General features: G+C 55.9%; 5 protein-coding genes across 5 annotated transcripts; all 5 read right to left on the reverse strand.

Annotated features, from left to right (window-relative positions):
- Positions 1–126: 126 nt before the first annotated feature.
- LBRM_29_0840 (conserved hypothetical protein) lies at positions 127–1,977 on the reverse strand (the record flags this gene model as incomplete). The annotated part of the gene is made up of 1 exon (XM_001566380.1): positions 127–1,977. One exon carries the CDS (start codon positions 1,975–1,977, stop codon positions 127–129), a length of 1,851 nt encoding a protein of 616 aa, XP_001566430.1.
- A 4,504-nt stretch (positions 1,978–6,481) lies between these two features.
- LBRM_29_0850 (cysteine peptidase C (CPC)) lies at positions 6,482–7,504 on the reverse strand (the record flags this gene model as incomplete). Its single annotated transcript, XM_001566381.1, has 1 exon — positions 6,482–7,504. The coding sequence occupies one exon, from the start codon at positions 7,502–7,504 to the stop codon at positions 6,482–6,484; it is 1,023 nt and encodes a 340-aa protein (XP_001566431.1).
- Positions 7,505–8,822: 1,318 nt separating this feature from the next.
- Positions 8,823–10,268, reverse strand: LBRM_29_0860 (conserved hypothetical protein; the record flags this gene model as incomplete). The annotated part of the gene is made up of 1 exon (XM_001566382.1): positions 8,823–10,268. One exon carries the CDS (start codon positions 10,266–10,268, stop codon positions 8,823–8,825), a length of 1,446 nt encoding a protein of 481 aa, XP_001566432.1.
- Positions 10,269–11,466: 1,198 nt separating this feature from the next.
- Positions 11,467–12,642, reverse strand: LBRM_29_0870 (conserved hypothetical protein; the record flags this gene model as incomplete). Its single annotated transcript, XM_001566383.1, has 1 exon — positions 11,467–12,642. The coding sequence occupies one exon, from the start codon at positions 12,640–12,642 to the stop codon at positions 11,467–11,469; it is 1,176 nt and encodes a 391-aa protein (XP_001566433.1).
- Positions 12,643–14,903: 2,261 nt separating this feature from the next.
- Positions 14,904–15,803, reverse strand: LBRM_29_0880 (putative high mobility group protein homolog tdp-1; the record flags this gene model as incomplete). Its single annotated transcript, XM_001566384.2, has 1 exon — positions 14,904–15,803. One exon carries the CDS (start codon positions 15,801–15,803, stop codon positions 14,904–14,906), a length of 900 nt encoding a protein of 299 aa, XP_001566434.1.
- Between the last annotated feature and the right edge of the window lie 1,383 nt (positions 15,804–17,186).

Genomic DNA, 17,186 nt, shown 5'->3' on the forward strand with positions numbered 1-17,186 from the left:
TGCGCCTCGTTGCACTTCTATTAATGTCTGCGAAAGCCTCAAAAAGAAAGAGAAACGCACTAGGCGCTGGAGAAAGGGCACAGTCAGTCCCTGTAGGATGGGGGCCGCGGCTGCAGAGGCGTGCCGTTAAGCGTCTTCCCAGTCTGCCTCATCTTCCCACTCCTCATTGTCCTCCGCGATGTCGTCCGCCGCGGCGGCAGGGGCAGGGTCAACTGCGGCCTTCGTGCTAGAGTGAGAATCCTGCTCACGTCGTTGCTTCCGGGCCGCCTGTTTCCGGCCGTCCTCTTCCAGCACCTCCCGCTCTGCCATGGCGTCTGTGAGGCTGAAGCTCTTCGCCAAGTGGCGAATGCGCTCAAACAACTCCCTCTCGAAATCCCTCTTGTCGCGGCGGCTCCACGGGGTGGCGGCAGCGAGATCGTCCTCCTCATCCAACTGGGCATCGTCCTCTTCATCCGTGTTGACCATGTCCTCCTCGTCCATCTCGTCCTCCCACTCACTCTCCGCGTCATCCTTGCCGAAAGCATTGTCATCCATCCCGACAATGCGGATGTCGTCTGCTGGGTCGCGCCTGGCGCGTCGCATTTCCTCACGTGAGTAAAAGTGCAAGGCGTTGTCCGCCTGCTGCAGATACGCCATGAGCTCCGCCTCCTCGTCGTCGTCCTCGGCCTCCCATCCGTCCTCCATCATGTCGGCACGATTGGCCCACGGAGCGGCATAGCCGTTGGACGCAGCTCCAGAGATGGCCGGATTCGACCGCATCGTGGGGCCCTCGCCGAGAATGCGATCTAAGACCGAGTGATCAATGTTCATTCGGTCATCCGCTGGCATCTTCATCTTCGATGGGCACACCATCATTGACTGGAAGCGTTGCGCCTGCCGCCCCATGGGGCCCGGGTAGCCCTCCTCATCGCCCCCATCGATGACCCCCTTGTCCATGGGCCCGGTCATACCATAACGGGCGGCGGCGCAGCGAGCAGCGAGTTGATAGCGCATTGAGTCCACTATGGCACCTTCGTCTCCATCGCGTTCGCCGTCATCCTCACCTCCCTCGGCCGCATCGAGCGAGGAGACAGGCGTGGCACGGCCGGTCTCGCGGTACATGGCAATGCGGCGAGTTCGCAGCTTTTCGCGCTCATTCGACATGTCCAGATACTCGAGGGTCTTAATCATAATGTTCAGCTGCAAGTCTGCTGGACTCTCGTCTCCGGCGTCCCGAGTCAAACTGCTGTACACGGTGTCGCCGCTGAGGTTGCCGTAGGTGGAGAAGGCCATCAGCAGTTCATCCCGCGCGTTCCCCTCCATCGCGGTGGCCAGGTGATAATTCAGTGATACATCTGTGGAGTCGGAGCTAGTGGTGCTGTCGTTGTCGTCATCGTACGCGACGCCTGCCTCGCGCTGCAAAAGTGCGCGCATCAGTTTGATGTAATGTTCTCGTTCCCGAATTTCCTCGGCGTTGGCCAGCATGTTGAGCTCCTCCTTTGCATCCAGAACGAACTGCGCGGACCCTGCAAGCTTCGGTAAAGTCGCTGAATCTGCGCCAGCGGCGTCACCCGCAGAAGCGATAGTGGCAGAGGTTGTCTGAGTACGTGTTGTGCCTTTTGCCTTGCCGCGCGGGAGCTTCTGCCGGGCCTTGACCTTCTCTTTGTCGAACAAATTTTCTGCGCCTGTGGCGCTGGCGAAGGCGTCATCATCCTCATCATTACCACAACTGCGGAACCTCAGACGTCGCACAAGGCTCGACCACCACGACGGGCTGGTGCTCGCTCCAGATGCTGCATTCTCCGCGCTGTGCAAAGACGCATAGAGAAGAGAGCTGCCAAAGACTGCAGAAGCGCCAAAGGCCACCGCAGCCGCGCCGACAACAACGGTGCGGCTGATCGAGTGGGCCGCAGTATTGATTTTGGAGGTCTGCTGCACCGCTGCAGCATAGTTGCCTCTCAACGTGACTGGTGGTGCCGGATAAGAAGCGCTGAACATGGTTGAAAGCACGAAACAGAAGATGACGCTCTGCTAGCCTTATTCCGCTTCTCGGACGATACCTTCGATCAAGGCCCTTACCTTCCTTCTGCTGTTTCCACGCGGAAATACGCTCTATGCGCCTTTATGGACTCTCCACAGCACGCAAGCGTGTCTCTCAAGAGAAGCCCGTCTACAGTGTGCACTTTGCTGAGGCGCTCACTTACACTGGCTAGCTTGAGATGGCGTCCTTTAGGCGTGGACACGTGTCAGCCTCAAATGATGTCTCTTTCTCGCCACGCTTTGAGTTCTCCGGTGTCCTTAAATTAATTCCCCCTTAGGAGGATCACGGTATCCGCGCCTCGTTCGTTTTATCGAAGGGAAAGGGAAAGAAAGGGTGCTGCGCCCCCCGAAGCAGCGTCAATAAATTTGTACGGATGTCAGGAGGTGAAGGTAGGGAGGGGGGCGTCTCTATGAATGTGTTAGGAATCGCGTAGAGCGAATAGAAGCAGAGCGGGAGAAGAAAGAGAAAGCTACGAAGGAAAATAAAAAGCAAGCCAAGAGACTCCTCGGCAGACAGCTGCAGCCGGTAAACGCTGTTGCGCTACCCTGTGCTGCTCCTCCTCGTGGTGCTCACGTCCACTGTAATCGTGCCTGCACGCAAGGGGAAAATAAAAAGGGCGGTGCTGTTGATATTCATGAAAAACAGTGGCTCGAAAGTGATAGCGGTTGTGAGAGAAGAAGGTGGGAGAAGGTAAAAGGGGCGGGTGGATGTTGATGCCATTAATGAGCCCCGCAACCGCAGGGAAGTATTTCGGTGACGGAAGTGTTTCGTTTGGACAGAAGCCTCACTGCCGCCACTGCCACCACTGCTCAACAAGAGCGTGAGCGGTGGGGAAGAAGCGAAAGAAGGCACGGTGGTTACCATGTAGATGCAGTCTCTCCGCTACACCTCGAAAGTGAGATGCTCATGTGCGAGGCTTTGCGCTTTCTGTTAAGTCAAAGACTCGCGTGTATGCTGAGGTCTGTTTGAAAATTGTGTCGACTCCGCATGAGCGCCTGTGATTGAGTCCTCTTCTCGCTTTTGTCTCCCTCCGGCGAAGTGTGGAGAGTTCGGTAGCGAAAGAAGAGACGGGCGCTCCCTGCTGGTCGTGCCTCACCAAGCGACTCTCTCTCTCGCTCCCCAGCGCACTCGCATATTCCGTCTGTCCACTTCTCCCTCGACTCACCCTTTTCTTTAGTGGCACTACGGCCTCGAACCTCACAGTCAGCACCTCTGTGCGTTCCAGCCCGAGTGCTGCGGTTTGGCGCAACTGTGGCAGTGAGGAGTCATGAGTCTGATAACGACCATCTCTCTCTTTCGAGGCTTCCTTGGGGTGTCCTCGTGGACGAACGGGCCCAAGCTGGATGGTGCGGTGTGGGACTGTCGCATCGCGTTGTCTAGTGCGCCTGATAATATAGAGGCCCACATGAAGAACCTGCAGCCATCGCTAAAGCCCTGCTGAGCCATGCACTTGGCAAGGGTCAGAGGCAGTTGTGTCACGATTCTCGAGAAGGGCATGCGTGCGTACCGTGGGACGAGGAAGGACGAGGGCTGAGTAGAAAATACGCAGTCGTACTTTGCTGGAAGTGCTATACCGGGTTAGAATACCGGCTAGCCCGTGATGCCGCGAGTGCGGGGGTATGCAGTAGCTTCACTCCGTCGGTGCTGGCTTGGTGTACAGCCGCCCAGGTCGGATCTGCCGTGAGGGTGGCCAGTCGCGTGCACTTGCAATCGGGTGGTGTTGGCATGGAATCTTGGCGAAGACCAATCCAGCTCGCGACTTGCTCGCTTCCTGTGCGACACGCCACCTCCTGTGAGCATCTCCCATTGGCCTGTTCCTGCGCTGTCCCTCTCCGAGCCACTCAACGCGGAGTCCAGCGTCCGCTTTCGCTTGAGGGGTGTTGCTGCTGGTGCTCCTCGCATGGGTTCGCTTTGCTGTTCCTCAGCGCTGCCTCCGCGGAATACGCCTCGGCAGCCGCTCCCACCTCGGATACGATCCCTGTTAGCGCAGCTCTAGAGTAACCACCGGCGTAGCCGTAGCGTGGTTTGGCTTTGCCGCATGTTTGCCCTCAGAGCCTTTGATCTGGTGGTTCACCTTGTCAACCAGACCAGATGTGAGAGCATTCAGCTGCCTCGCCATCTCGCGTACGCCTGCCATGCCCGCTTGGTTCCCTTGGGCGTTGTGAACGAGAATATGTGCCCGCCACCAAGCAATACGTTGTCCTCCAGTTTCTTGTGAAACCCTGCCACGGCACTCTCCGCGCCGCCAACCAGGCCGTCACTTGCTGCCTTCACTTCAGCCTGTAAGAGGGGATGCGTTGAGCTCGCGCCACTTTGCGGAGAAAAAAGGATACTGCAGTCTGGCACCTCGCTCACTGCGGGAAGTCAATGTGTCACTTGCCTCAGAGGCTGGCCACAAGCCAGTGATGCGTTTTGATGGCGTCATCAGTGCTGAAGTGGAGGATCACGTGCATCAGTGCGTAGCTTGCCTCGTTCAAGGTCATTTGAGAAGAGCACGCACTAGCTCAGCCTCACCGCCATGGGGGTCAAATGGCCTTGGTGGGCGAGACTCATGAAGCTCTCCTCTGGCTCTTCGCGAGCTGCGGGCCTTTGAAACGTTGCTGTTCCCTTTCTGCCCACGTGGTTCAGTCGTTATCGGCTCCTGCAGCCACGGGTAGACTTGTAGCTGGTGCTTGCGCATACGTCTCTCCATCACGAGGTACTTCACGCTTCTCATGCCTGCTTCGGGTTGCCTCGGCGCTGAGAGGGCCGCCAGTACCGCCTCATTCTCTGCCTTCAGTTCCTCTGCGGTGTAATCTGCTCCTTTACTTCTCAAGGACTGCAAGACAACGCTTGCATTCGTCTGCTATCGACTCTGGTGGCTGACACATTTGAACTGAGATGGTCTTTGCCGGGTGACAACTGGTGATGAAATGAGCAAAGCCCTTTTCGCTTAGCTGGCGTGCCGTCTTCAACGAGGAGAAGAAAGGAGAACGTACACCGAGTGAAGTGCGCTCTGTAGCTGCCATGCTGTGCGAGCGAAGGAGACGGCAGACGTAAGAGGTCATGCAAGTTCGAGGAGGGGGTTGCTCAACCGTGAGACTGCATTTCGACTGCTCTGCTCTGAGCTATAGAAAGAAAATCCTTTTGCTTGGCGGCTGCTACTTGCCAGACAGTCAAAGCCCAGCAAAGTGTGAGCAAATCTCTGATTTCTCTCCACCAACCGCGCCGAGCTTCGAAACACGGGGATGAGGGGTACTGGCCGTCCCCCTCACCAGCACCATCACCATCACCCGTCTACGAGAAGCGCTTACCCCCATGAGGTGCGCAATTCCCAAACACACGGCGACGTGGAAGCAAAACCATGAAAGAGAAATGACTGCAAAAGAAGCGCTAAAGAAAAAAGAAATGTTTGTGTGTTGGGCACGTGGACGCAGTAAAGGGGGAAGGGGAAAGAGAGAAATAAGGGGCAGAAAGGGCAAACAAGCCTGTGTGGTTGTATACGCTTCTTGCAAGCAAGGACAACAACACAAGTGCTTCCTTTCTTAGGATTCGAAAATATGTACCGGGAAGAGAAAAGCAACGCGCAACACGCAGCACAGCGCAGGAGCGAGAAAAAAGGGGGTATGAAAAGGCAGAGGAAGAAAACGGAAAGTCGCCGTTCAACGATTTTCTTCCGCTTGTGTGTATGCGTGCGTGTTTGTGTTTGTTTGTTTGTTGGGTGTACGCCGTCAAGCCGGCCGTGTCACGCCGCCTGCCACAGACGTGGCTTCTCTCCCTCCCCTTGTCGTTCTACTTCAGCTCTGACGCGCCTGTCTCTCGACGCGTCACGAACACACACGAAAGAACACAGACGCCCACCTAGCCTCATCTTCCTGGATGGGTGTGTGTGTGTGCGTGTGCGTGGGTGTGGGTGGGTGGGAAGGCGAGTGAACAGCTGTGTGAGCCCGACTAGGAATCACTCGCGGTATCACCTGTTGTTCAGGTATCGGAAGAAAAGAGAACCAAAGATGAGGTGCGAGGACTGGGAAAGGCCATAGACACGGGTTGATGAGGTCAAATTGAAAAATAAAGCAAAACGCAACAGAGTGCGGTTTAAGACTGCAGAACACGCACACACAGATGTCCGTCAGTCAAAGTGTATCGAGCTGTTTTTTTTTGGTCGTGGAGCTTCGCTACATTTTCCCCCTCAGGAAGGGGGTGACGAGAAAAATGTCCAACTACAAAGAGACGAAGAACTCCTTTGCTTAAGAAAAGATAGCCGCTCATGCTGATAAATATGAAACCGAAAGAGAGAGAGACGAGAGAGAGAGTCGTGAAGCATCCAGAGGGAAAGGGAAAAATATATTTGTAGCAAGCACGTTAGAGCAGAACAGAAGGCACATGTATAGCCCGAGAAAAAGATAGAAACAGCGAGAAGTGCCTTGATAAGGTCTGTCTGCGAAGGGCCCTGCGGAGGGTGGTATTGAGTCGCTGCGGTGGCTACTTCAGTGAGGGCAAACCAGCAACGCCGGTCGATTCAATGCCACACTCATCGGTGCCGCGCCTGATCAGGAAGTAGCCGTTGTCACCCCAATCACTGTTCCAGCTGTTGGCGATCTTCCAGTACGGCGTGCCGTTCTGGACGCCCCAACCAACCAACTTCACAGCATGTCCGCCGAGACGCTCGCCAGTGGTGTGGCTGTACACGCCACTCTTGTAGGAGACGAAATCGGCGTACACATCGAAGGCCACCTCGAAGGGGCCGTAGGTCATGAGCTCGATCATGTACTCGCGCTCGCCACGGAGGCTGTAGGACTTTTCGCCCTTGTGCTTGGTCAACGCCGTATGGGAGTCCGCGCAGGTGGAGTTGCATGTGGGGGTGTCGTAGATGGTGCTCGGACAGGCTGGGTACTTACCACCGTCCGTGTGATGACCGCACGGGGGGAAGGGGTAGGGCTGACAGACCTCGGACGTTAGACCCACCCACACCCACCACAGCCACGCCATCGTCGGGATGCCACCCTGGCAACCCATGCCGCATACAAAGCAGCAGGAGAGGAGGTGTCCAGTCGAGACGCGGAGATCCGTAATGCCGGCGACTGTGCAGTAGCGGTCCGACATAGCCTCCACCGCGGCGATGGCCCAGCACGAACCGCAGTTCGACTGGTCACGGATCTCGCTAATCGTCCGGCACTTGGGCCATTTGTCGCTTGAGTCGAACGATGTTGGTAACTCCTGTGCCAGTTCCTCCGCAGAGAAGATGCGGGGAGAGAGAGCCGCGGTGCTCATGTTGAGCACACCCATCAGCTTGCGCAACTCCTCATCACTCTTGCCGCTGACCAGGTGTCCATTATCAGCCGAGGCGGTCCACTGACCCTTCGCTTTTAAGTTGATCTCCGCCACAAAACGGTTGCTGAGAAGCGGTGTGTTCCTCGGCACGATGTAGAGAGTGCTCAACGTGGTGGCCAGCAGTACGACGAGCACGACCGCCACGAGCAGCAGAAACTTGGTGTAGCACCGCATTGTACGTCACAGCACACGATCGAGAACAGTATCAAGCGAGGAAACGAAAGAAGGGCGTGAGAAACGTATGTGCATAAACCTCAGCCAATGAAGAGAAGGTAAAGAAGGGAGTAAAAGCGCGGCAGACAACAAAAGGAACGAGACAAGAAATACAGAGGGGCTAATAACTGAGAGTGAAGTGGGAGGGAAAGAGAGAGAAGATTTTGTGGAGCAATTTGTGTGTGTGTGGGGGGGGGGGAGGTATGCGGAGAAGTGGAGGCGGCAAAACACTTGGCACCGCAACCGCAGCAGTGGTGAGAAAAAAAAAGAGCCAGGTTGAAAGGCAGTGATGGATAGAGGAAGTGAGGATTGTGGTGGATGCGCTCCACCCATTCAGGGCGTGTTCAGCGTTCACGTAACAGGACAGGGTACGAGGTAATGGAAGCGAGTGAAAGGTGAGGATAAAGAGGTCGATAAGGTAAGTGAGTCCGTCGATTAGACTCGGCCATCACATGACACGTCCGCAGCTCAGAATGCTGGATGACAAAAGAAACCGAAAATATTACGACGAAGAGAACTTGCAGGGTTTGAGCCTCTCTACCGTCCTCGCGTGTGAGCTTTGCAAGGCATATTTCCAAGGAGTGAGTAGTGAATCTGAGCACCTTGGCAGATACGTTGCAAGGACCGTTTAACCGTGGCGAGTCGCGACTTCCGCTCGCTGTAGAAGTTTCACTCCTTAGGGGGAGAGCGGGGAGAAAGCGGGAGTGAGGCGATGTGGTCACCATTTTTTTACTCACGCAAACAGTGCTGTTGTCCGCGCTTCGAGCAACGGTGCCCTCAGCAGCTACTCTACAAGCAACATTACCACTCCTTTGCACTTGTGCGCTTCAAGAACGATCGCCTACGCAGACACGCACACAGCAAGGAACACAAAAAAAAAGACAGCCAAGGGCACGAAGGAGGAAAGAGATGCCATACCCAGCGCCCAACACTCCCACGCTTACCACCGCACCACAACTCCCCTCGTCAGCAGCACGGTGCCCTTCGGACTGCCCACAACGAGAAGAATGGGCATCTAGCAAAGTCCTGCGCTCAAGTGGGCAACAAGGGAAGCGTCGAAATCGCCTGTTTGTGCATGACTGTGTGAATGTGGGTGTTCGTATGTCCGTGGGTGCAAGCGCCATGCCTCCTACGCTAACATCACCTGACTTGACCCGTTATGATTAAACACATGAAAATAATCTTAAACGTCCACATATGCGCCATTAGCAGCGTACAGCCCACTCCCACACCCACGCGTTAGGGAAACGCTGGCCAGTCCCACGCAACCATTCACGCATCACGACGCTGCCGCTGCGGGTTCATTCACCCGGCGAAGCGCTACAGCGAGGAGAAAAACGAAGACCCCTAACAGCACGAACAGCACGTTGAGTATCCAGTAATTAATCGTGCTGCCATCATCTCCTTTGTTGGTCATCCAGCCGGTCGCCTCTAATGCGTCGAGGGAATGCTTCATTCGATTTGCAGCGCCGCTCGACCCGGTTGTAATTGAGCTCGCTGGTGAGGAGCTATCCTGAGAGGGTGCAACATAGCCGGGCTGGAAGGCTGCCGGAAGCGGTATCGCTGCCGCCCCACGACCCCCACGTCCGCGACCACGGCAGTTTCCGCGGCCGCGACCACCACCACGGCCGCCACGACCGCGGCCGCGTCTGCTCAAGTCTGTCACCTGTGGAGGGCGGCTCGGCGTGAGATCGGGAATGGCGGCCAACGGCCGGTGGGGCGGAGTCGGCTTCTCAGTGTAGTTATCACCTCGATTGTAATGCAGGAACCGGCACGTGGTGACCACATGCGAGCGCGTTGAACGGCACCACGTCCCGCACTGCGTCTCCCACGGCGCCTCCTTCAGTTTTGTAAAGGCAAGGTTGTGACGCAGCTCGGCCTCGAAGTAGGCCGTCCTCAGTCCGGGAATACCGACAAACACAATCTCGGGCAGGAGGTGCAGGTCGGAGCAGGTGGCCGGGCTGTGGGTTTCGCTCTTCTGAGGCTCCACATCGCGGCGGCAGATGCGCATTTTATGAGACCTCCCTGGGTTGTGCAGGAGTGTCTTTTTCCCAGGGTTGTCAACAAGCATGTTCAGCCGAATGAACCGGTCGCGTACGAGGACACCACGGTTGTTAAGGTGGAGTTTCTGGCAGTCAAGAATGCTGTGTGGAGCGTTGGTGGTGCAGGGCTCAAAGGTGGCCTTCGGGTTGGACTTGAGCCTCCCTGGAACGTAAGAGAGGCCCCGATTCTTCACAAAGGCAGAGGCCTTGTACTGCCGCGTGCCTACGGTGATTATGAGGGGCTTGGGTGAGACGGAGGAGGGAGTGACAGAGGCGTCCGCGGCGGCCTCCTCTGGCTCGTACGCCTCCTCGTCCGAGTGCTCCTTCTCCTCATACTCCGCGTCCTCCTCCACGTACTCAGCGTCTTCCTCTTCTCCATCGTCCCCTTCCGGGTACATCTTGTCGTCTTCTGCCCCAGCGTAATCGGCCGCGGCATCGCCCTCGTTGTTGCCCGTCACTGCATCATCGCTTGCCTCCTTGCCCATAGTGCTGCAGGTGTCCGCTACAGATGATTCGCCTTCTCCGGCCTGAAGCGGCCCCCCAACGGCCAGCGGCGAGCCGGCTGAACTGTCAGATGTGTCACCATCAGCTGCCGCTTTGAGAGACTGTGCCTCAGCTGGGTACGCAGCACCCACGGAGCTACAGGCACTCGCGAGGGTGGCGCCCGTATCGAAGCTGTCCATCGAACGTGCAGGTGAATGAAAAGTTGAGTTTTACAAATTTGCCAAGAAGGAAGGACGGAGTGCGAGCCTGTAGAATTGTCTGCCTGACTGCCTGCGAGCTTTTAAGTCAGTTGTACGCTTAATTTTGCCTATAGACCCTGTCTGGTTGTAGCCGAGGCACTTGTCGCCTCCTATTATCCTTCTCCCTGTCTTGGCGGCTTCCAGAGAAAGACCCGGCCTGTGTGAGTAATTTTTAGATGGGTATGTGAGCGCGCGTTGGTGGGGGGGAGGGGGGGTAGGTGTCCATGGACGTGGTACCGTCGGAAGGCCAGCAGAGCGAAGAGGATGGGAACAAAGTAGCAAACTGAGAAAAAGAAGGCCGATTCATGCGTGTTAATAAAAGCATAAGTGCCGCCTCCCCCCCCCCTCCCCTGAAGAGAGAAAACCGCCCCGGAGGAGTGCGCGGAGGCCGGGAAGATGCAGAACGAAAGGAGACCTCACGCAGCACAGCACACGCACAAAGGTCTCCCGCAATGGTGTAGGTAATTATGATGCCGCACACTGACGGCCACACCTACAGATCCACACATACAGACACACACGCCCGTAGGAAAGAGAGGAAGGAACACGGTTTGTCGGCCACTGAGGTGATGTGTCTTCCCTTCTCCTCCTCTCCCATCTCTCTGCTGTAGCTCACGTGTGTGCAACGGGCCCCCACAGGTGTGCACGCGTTCGGTGTTAGTTGGGTTCTCTTTTTTTGTATGTGAGGTTGCGTTAGTGACTGGCCAGTCTGAGCCTGTAGAGAGATCGGTGTGCTGCTATTCGTAAGTCACTTCACTTTCTGTCGGTGTTGGCGTGGAGTGCCTATCACCGTGAAGCGCAGAGACGTATGCGCACGCACATACCCGATGCCTTCCCTTGTCCGCACTGCCCCTCCCTCCTTCTCCACCTGCTTCGCATGACGGAGAGAGAGGGAGGTGCGTGGAGGACATGTATTATCGAAGGAGGAAGGGTCCAGAGAACTGGAAGAGGGGAGGAGAAAAGAAGGGGTGGCCACGGGTGCACTGTAACACGTCAGACAACCACGCACAAACGTAGACACGCAGTCCTGTTGACGCCTCCCACCCCCCTCCCCCCTTCGCATGGCCACTACCGCCCTGGGTCCCCTCACGTTCTTTCTATACGTAGCAACAGAGACGCTTTCGCACACGCCGCGACGTTAGGCGCAAAAACCGTTCAACAAAAGCGAAAAGGTGATTGCGCAAAGACCAACGATGTGAGGCGCGTATACTAACCCATCATTCATGCGCCACAAAGTAACGGCGCCACCAATCGTTCCAATCAGCGCGAGACCCCACAGTGTCGGGTCCGTAGGGAGGACAAAGAAGAAAGCCCCGAACACGAAGTCCACCACAGGCTTTGCGAGGAGGATGAAGACGTGAACGAGCGTCATGGACGCCGCGGCAAGATAAAGTGACACGCACGAAGAAGGATTCTGCAGCACCATGGGGAGTTGAGGCTGCTGCCACAGAGGGGCCGCGTCCCTCACGACTTGCCGAAAGATTTCCTTGACCACCGTAAGGCACAGACTTGCTGCGCCGGCAGGATCGGACTGCACCACAGACCAATGCAGCCCCTCGGCCACAGGAGTGGGGCGGCCATCCGCGGTGAGAAACAGCGGCACAGCCTTCTGCACTGTCATCCACCACCCAATCCCTGAAAGACCGACGGCGATCGGAATCGTCACCAACGGCAGCGGAGGATGCCACGTGCGATCCCAGAAGCTGCTCTGCCAAAAAGCAACGGCGCAGCCAGCCAGAAGAAAGCCCTGCAAGCACAAGGCACGGCGCACAAAGATGTCACGGAGAAGGACAACAGCGACATCCATGGGACGCCATGAGACAATCAGCTCCGTCACAGGAGGCACTGTTGTCACGAACGGCGGATAATGCAAGCGCCCTCCACCAAAGGAGACGATGGTCATATTCACAAGCGTGAGGAAGGCGAGCGTAACGAGGGACTGCCAACGGTGCGGCTCCTCAAAGAAACCCACAAAAGGTGCGATCACGATGCACGGAACGGCGAACAGCAGCATGAGCATCGTAGCAGCCACCATTCCAGCAGGCGGTGCCGAAAGCGACACAGATGACCTCGTTGACTGGTCCATGAAGAGGTTGATGCCCTCTTCACCGAACATCACGAGGTGATAGTAGAGAATCCCAAATAGGGTGAAGGGGGCGAGGAACCATGTGAGATAAAACCGCTCCTTGTACTCTACGTGTCGCACATAGGATCTGAACTTAGGGCTCCGTGCCAACTCCTCCAGGCAGTTCAGCGTGTACTGGTTTGCCGCAGGACTGTGGAAGTCATTCGGATCGATGTGCTCGCAGGACATGGTGAGCCTCAAGAAGCAATCGAAATAGCGAAGAAAAAGAAGATGGAGTCTTGTGCAAAACTGATTTGTCGGCAACGGGTAGGCACACAAAAACACGTTCACTCGAATACGGCGGCAATGCGCTGTGCACAGGTGGTGAGTTGACTTTGTCTAAAATGGGCGCGTTGTTTACAAGGAGCTCAGAGCAGTATTGTTCCGGTGAATCACTCACTCTCGCAGACACTCCTTCGCTCCTCTCTGTCGATGGAGACGTTACCTCAACGCGCGCCGTTCTCTCCCGATGCAAGTCAGTGAACCAAAGATGACCGAATCGGCTGCTCCACTCTTAGCGAGACTCTGTGGCACTACTTCTGTGCAAAGTCTGCTTGTGATGTAAAAGGAAGGAAACAGAGTGGGGGTGTGCTTATGGGCGACGTCCACGCAGTAGCCCTCTTGTCGAATAGGGAAAAGGTAGAAGAGCACACTATGAGAACGGTAGAGTGAGATAGAGCAAACAGGTGGCGGTTGTAAACCCCCTACTTTCTTTACTTGCCGGTGGAAGTGTGACGAGGCTGAGCACACGCCATCGCAGTCTTTCTTTTTACGTGCTTTGCTGGCGAGCACAAGACATGCGGAAGCAAGGCGAGACGGCATGTGGCACACAGAAAAGAAGGGGGAGGCTGTCCGCGCCTGCAGTGCGCACTGCCCCAGCGCCACTCCCCACAGCATTGTCTCCTGCCCTGTTCTTGCCGCTACACCTTCTCTTTTCAGGTGAGCGGGGTAAACAGTCCTACCCACCCACCCTCAATGCAACGTGTGCCTTGTGGAAGGTCACCCCTGCCAACGCCTAACACGCGGCCGCCTTGTTTTCGTTTTTGCTGTCGTTCCCTCTTTGCAGTTAAGAGAGTGAGGCACAGTGGGTGCCGTGCCTTGCACTGTGCTGACGGGGTTTTCTTCGTTGCTTCCCCTTATCGGCGTCCTTCCCACCCTTTTCGCGCGTCCCTCTTTTTTTCGGCTGCCTCTTCGCGGTGCAGACATCCTCTTCGTGCCTCAACCCGCGGAAACCCCTGCAAACACACATGAAGCGAGCAGAAACAGGAAATGGGGAAAGGAATGGCACTCCGCTCGCCTCCCTAGCGAGAGTCGCCCAGCCATCTCCCTTAGACGATTGCGGCGAAGTGGCACATTCGTTTCAGAGTCAAATATATTCGTACGATACCAGTGATCCCTCTGCTCTGCTTCTTGATTTGCGACCATTCTTACATGCCACCATCGCTGCCGCTGGCTGCGCACATCGTAACCTATCAAGCGACTTTGTAAAGGTAGAGAGGTAAGAGAAGCGAACACGCATGGGCGTGGCCAGTGCGAGAAGGGTGGCAAAGAAATCAACCCGCTTCACCTAAGCTCATCGCAAAACGAGATGAGGGGGGAAACAAAAACAAAAGAAATGCGGCGAGGAAGCTGCGAGAAAGTCAATTTCGCTCACGTCACTTGCTTCTCGACGAAACGCTGTCACAGTCCAGCTTGGGGTCACAGGTGTCTCTGCAGAAAGCTACAAACATGACGGGGAGGGGACAAACAGTAGGAAGTAGGAGGAAGTGTAACAACGAAAAAGACACTCGCAAAGGGCGAGTGAGGGGGGGGTCTATGGCGGAGTTGACGGGCACGTCTGCATTCTAGAGCTCACCAAGTGAAAATAAAAGACACATTTACCGAGTTGGCTGCGTTATGTTCGACGACAAAAGGGGGAAAAGAAGAGAGAAAAGGAGAAGGGAATCACGAAAAGGAAAAAAGAGGACAAACCGCAGGCAGGAGATGAAAGAGATACTTGCGCCGCCGTGCTACGAAAATTTAACTCCGGAGGGCGGGGCACTGCGTCGCGGCGCTCAGACTCTCCGCCGCACATTTTCCTCCACGCCACACAAAGAAAAAGGAGAACGTGGTTGAACCTCATCAGAATGCAGAGGGGGTACCTGTGTGGTCAGGTGCACGCGGAACGACATCATAATGAAAAAGAGGGATCCTCGGAGTGCTTTCGCCTACTGTGCACCTACCCTCCACGTGCTCTCCGTACCTCTCAACCACGTAGTCTCCCTCCCTCTCATCCAGGATGTGCTGTCTATGCGCCGGTATCACCTTCTGCAATAATATCTGAACACAAAGTAGCCCCGCTTGGGATCAGTGAAGACAAGTACGAAACGTCGAGGAGAAACTTGGAGAAAGGGAGGAAGGGGGAAAGAGGTGGTCATCGATATCCTCACCATCGCGCAGCATGCCCGCGTCTAGTCGCTCTCGTCCGAGTCGCTGCTGCTTGAGTCTGCCGAAGACGACGACGCAGAGTCGGCAGTTTTCGGCAGTGAGGGCTTTGAGCCGCGAGCTGCGCACTCCGCCTCGTACCGCTTCTTGTCTTTCGCAGCCAGCTCCTCGTACGGCTTCTTCTCATCGGCAGACATCTTGCCCCACGCCGCGCCGGCCTCGGTCATCTGCTGCTTCGCAGGTACGTCGGCGTGCTTGGAACGGTAGTCGCTGGCAAAGAAGAAGTACGCGGTCAGTGCACGCTTCGGTGCTTTAGGATCCTTCTCCTTCACAGCCTTTGCCTTCTTGCCACCGCGCTTGAAGACAGCACCGCCGCGAGCGATATAAGCCGCCATCTCGCGATCGTAACGCAGCTTGTCCTCATCTGAGAGCTTCTGATAGCGGCTCTTCTCTGCCTCAGAAATCTTCTTCCACAAGTTGCCCATCTCCGCAAGGAGCTCGGTGTTCTTCATATCAGGGTTTTGCGCCTTTAACTTCTCTCGATTCTCGTTCACAAAAATGATGTACGGAGAGAGGGCGCCTTTGGGGTAGTCGTCCGGCTTCTTCTTCTTATCACGCTTACTTGCCTTCTCATTGGACTTCTTGGCGCTGCTGGCGCTGCGCCCACGCTTCGAGCGGCGGGCGCTGACGTCCTCCTTTTCCTTCTGAATCTTGGCCAGCTCCCGCTGAATTTCAGGAGTCGTCATCAGTTTGCCCACTAACCGGTCTACCTCTGCAGTGAGCGGCGTAAAGTCCATGTTGTACTTGGCCTCCAGACGCCGGCGTAGAGTGTTCTTGCTCAGTGTGCTGAGACCGACATCGTGCATGATCTCCAGCATGGACTTCTCCAAGTCAGCTGGGATGGTGCCGTTGGGCAAACCAGACATGATGCACTCAGACACTGCTTAAAGCGGTTGCTTTGGTGAAGACCGAGAGAGAAAGAGTCGTCCAGTGCAGTCGAGAAATCAAAGAACAAACCACCGCAGTTCACTTTTCTGGGAGGGCATGCGTAAACCTAAACCCCCAAAACGCTAGAAAAAGCAGCGCCGAAAAATGGTACACGAAGTTGCCACAGGCGGTAGAAACAGAAAACAGAAAAAAATATATATATATACACACACTGGCTTTTAGCTCCTTTCTGTTATGGTAAGGATAATGGGGAGAAGGGTGCTCGTTCGTGCGGGCGTGTGCGCGTGTCGGGGAGAAGGGAGAGGGGACGAGTAAGTACGTTCATACTTGTGTGTGTGTGTGTGTGTGTGCGTGTGCGTGCGAGCGGAATCGCACGCCATCGGGCCCAATGACGCGAAGCGGCGAAGGTGAAGAGAACAGTGAAGACTGTGTAACCCGAGTGAAAAAGAAAGCAGCAAAGGCAGGCAGCCGAGTGCGTGAGCGGCTGAGAGCCAGCGAAACCTCGAAAAGCAACTGACGAGCCGCCCAAACTGAGAACGACGACGCAGCAGGCTAATAGGGCGCGAAGAGGAGAGCAGCAGCAGCAGCGGCAGCAGATGTACAGGGGTAGTGTTGATTTCAGTTTTCTTCTTCACAGCGCGGAAAGGAGGGCTCCTCTCCGAGCTAGAACGAAGGCCTGCAAACAACAGTAACTCAGTGCAAAGCGAAAGCAGCGTGTGCAGAAATTAAGAGAACATTTTTTTCTATCAACGCATCATTCGACCATAAACAAGTCAACAAGCGCACACGAAGACAACCACAGTTCGCCAACCCCCTGCCGCACCACAGCTACATCCTGGTCATCTGGGACGTGCCGTCTGCCGCTGAATCGAGCCATACGTCTAGCGGGCTCTTCCTGTCCTTTCTCTGCATATGCGCTGCGTGATCCAAGCCAGGTGGACTAACATGGACTGCACACCGTGATCTAAGCGGGCCACCTTCACGATCCTGCTCTACAGCAGAGGCGGTGGCGTCGGTCGCTCGGGTAACAGGCGGTGGTCCAGGTGTATACCAGATGAACCCCAGGAAGAAGTCGGCCAGCCTCCCATCAGGGCCTTCTGGGACCCTGCACGCGACTTGTATGCCATGTTTCCACTTCAGTCGCTGTAAGCCGTGACAACCCACAATGTGCCGTGGAGAGCTGTCGCGTGAGAGTCTAGACGATGCGATGGTGTAATCCACAGCGCCCTCGTCGTGTATCCGGCATCAGTGCCCCATCAGCTCACCCAGTCAGATGGGGAAGATGCCGCATGCTTCGCACACACCCACAGTGGTGCTGATCCGTAGGCATCTCCTCACATCCTTTTCATTGATCACTCGTG

The sequence above is a fragment of the Leishmania braziliensis genome, chromosome 29 (assembly GCF_000002845.2).
Source record: "Leishmania braziliensis MHOM/BR/75/M2904 complete genome, chromosome 29".
Lineage (NCBI taxonomy): Eukaryota > Euglenozoa > Kinetoplastea > Trypanosomatida > Trypanosomatidae > Leishmania > Leishmania braziliensis.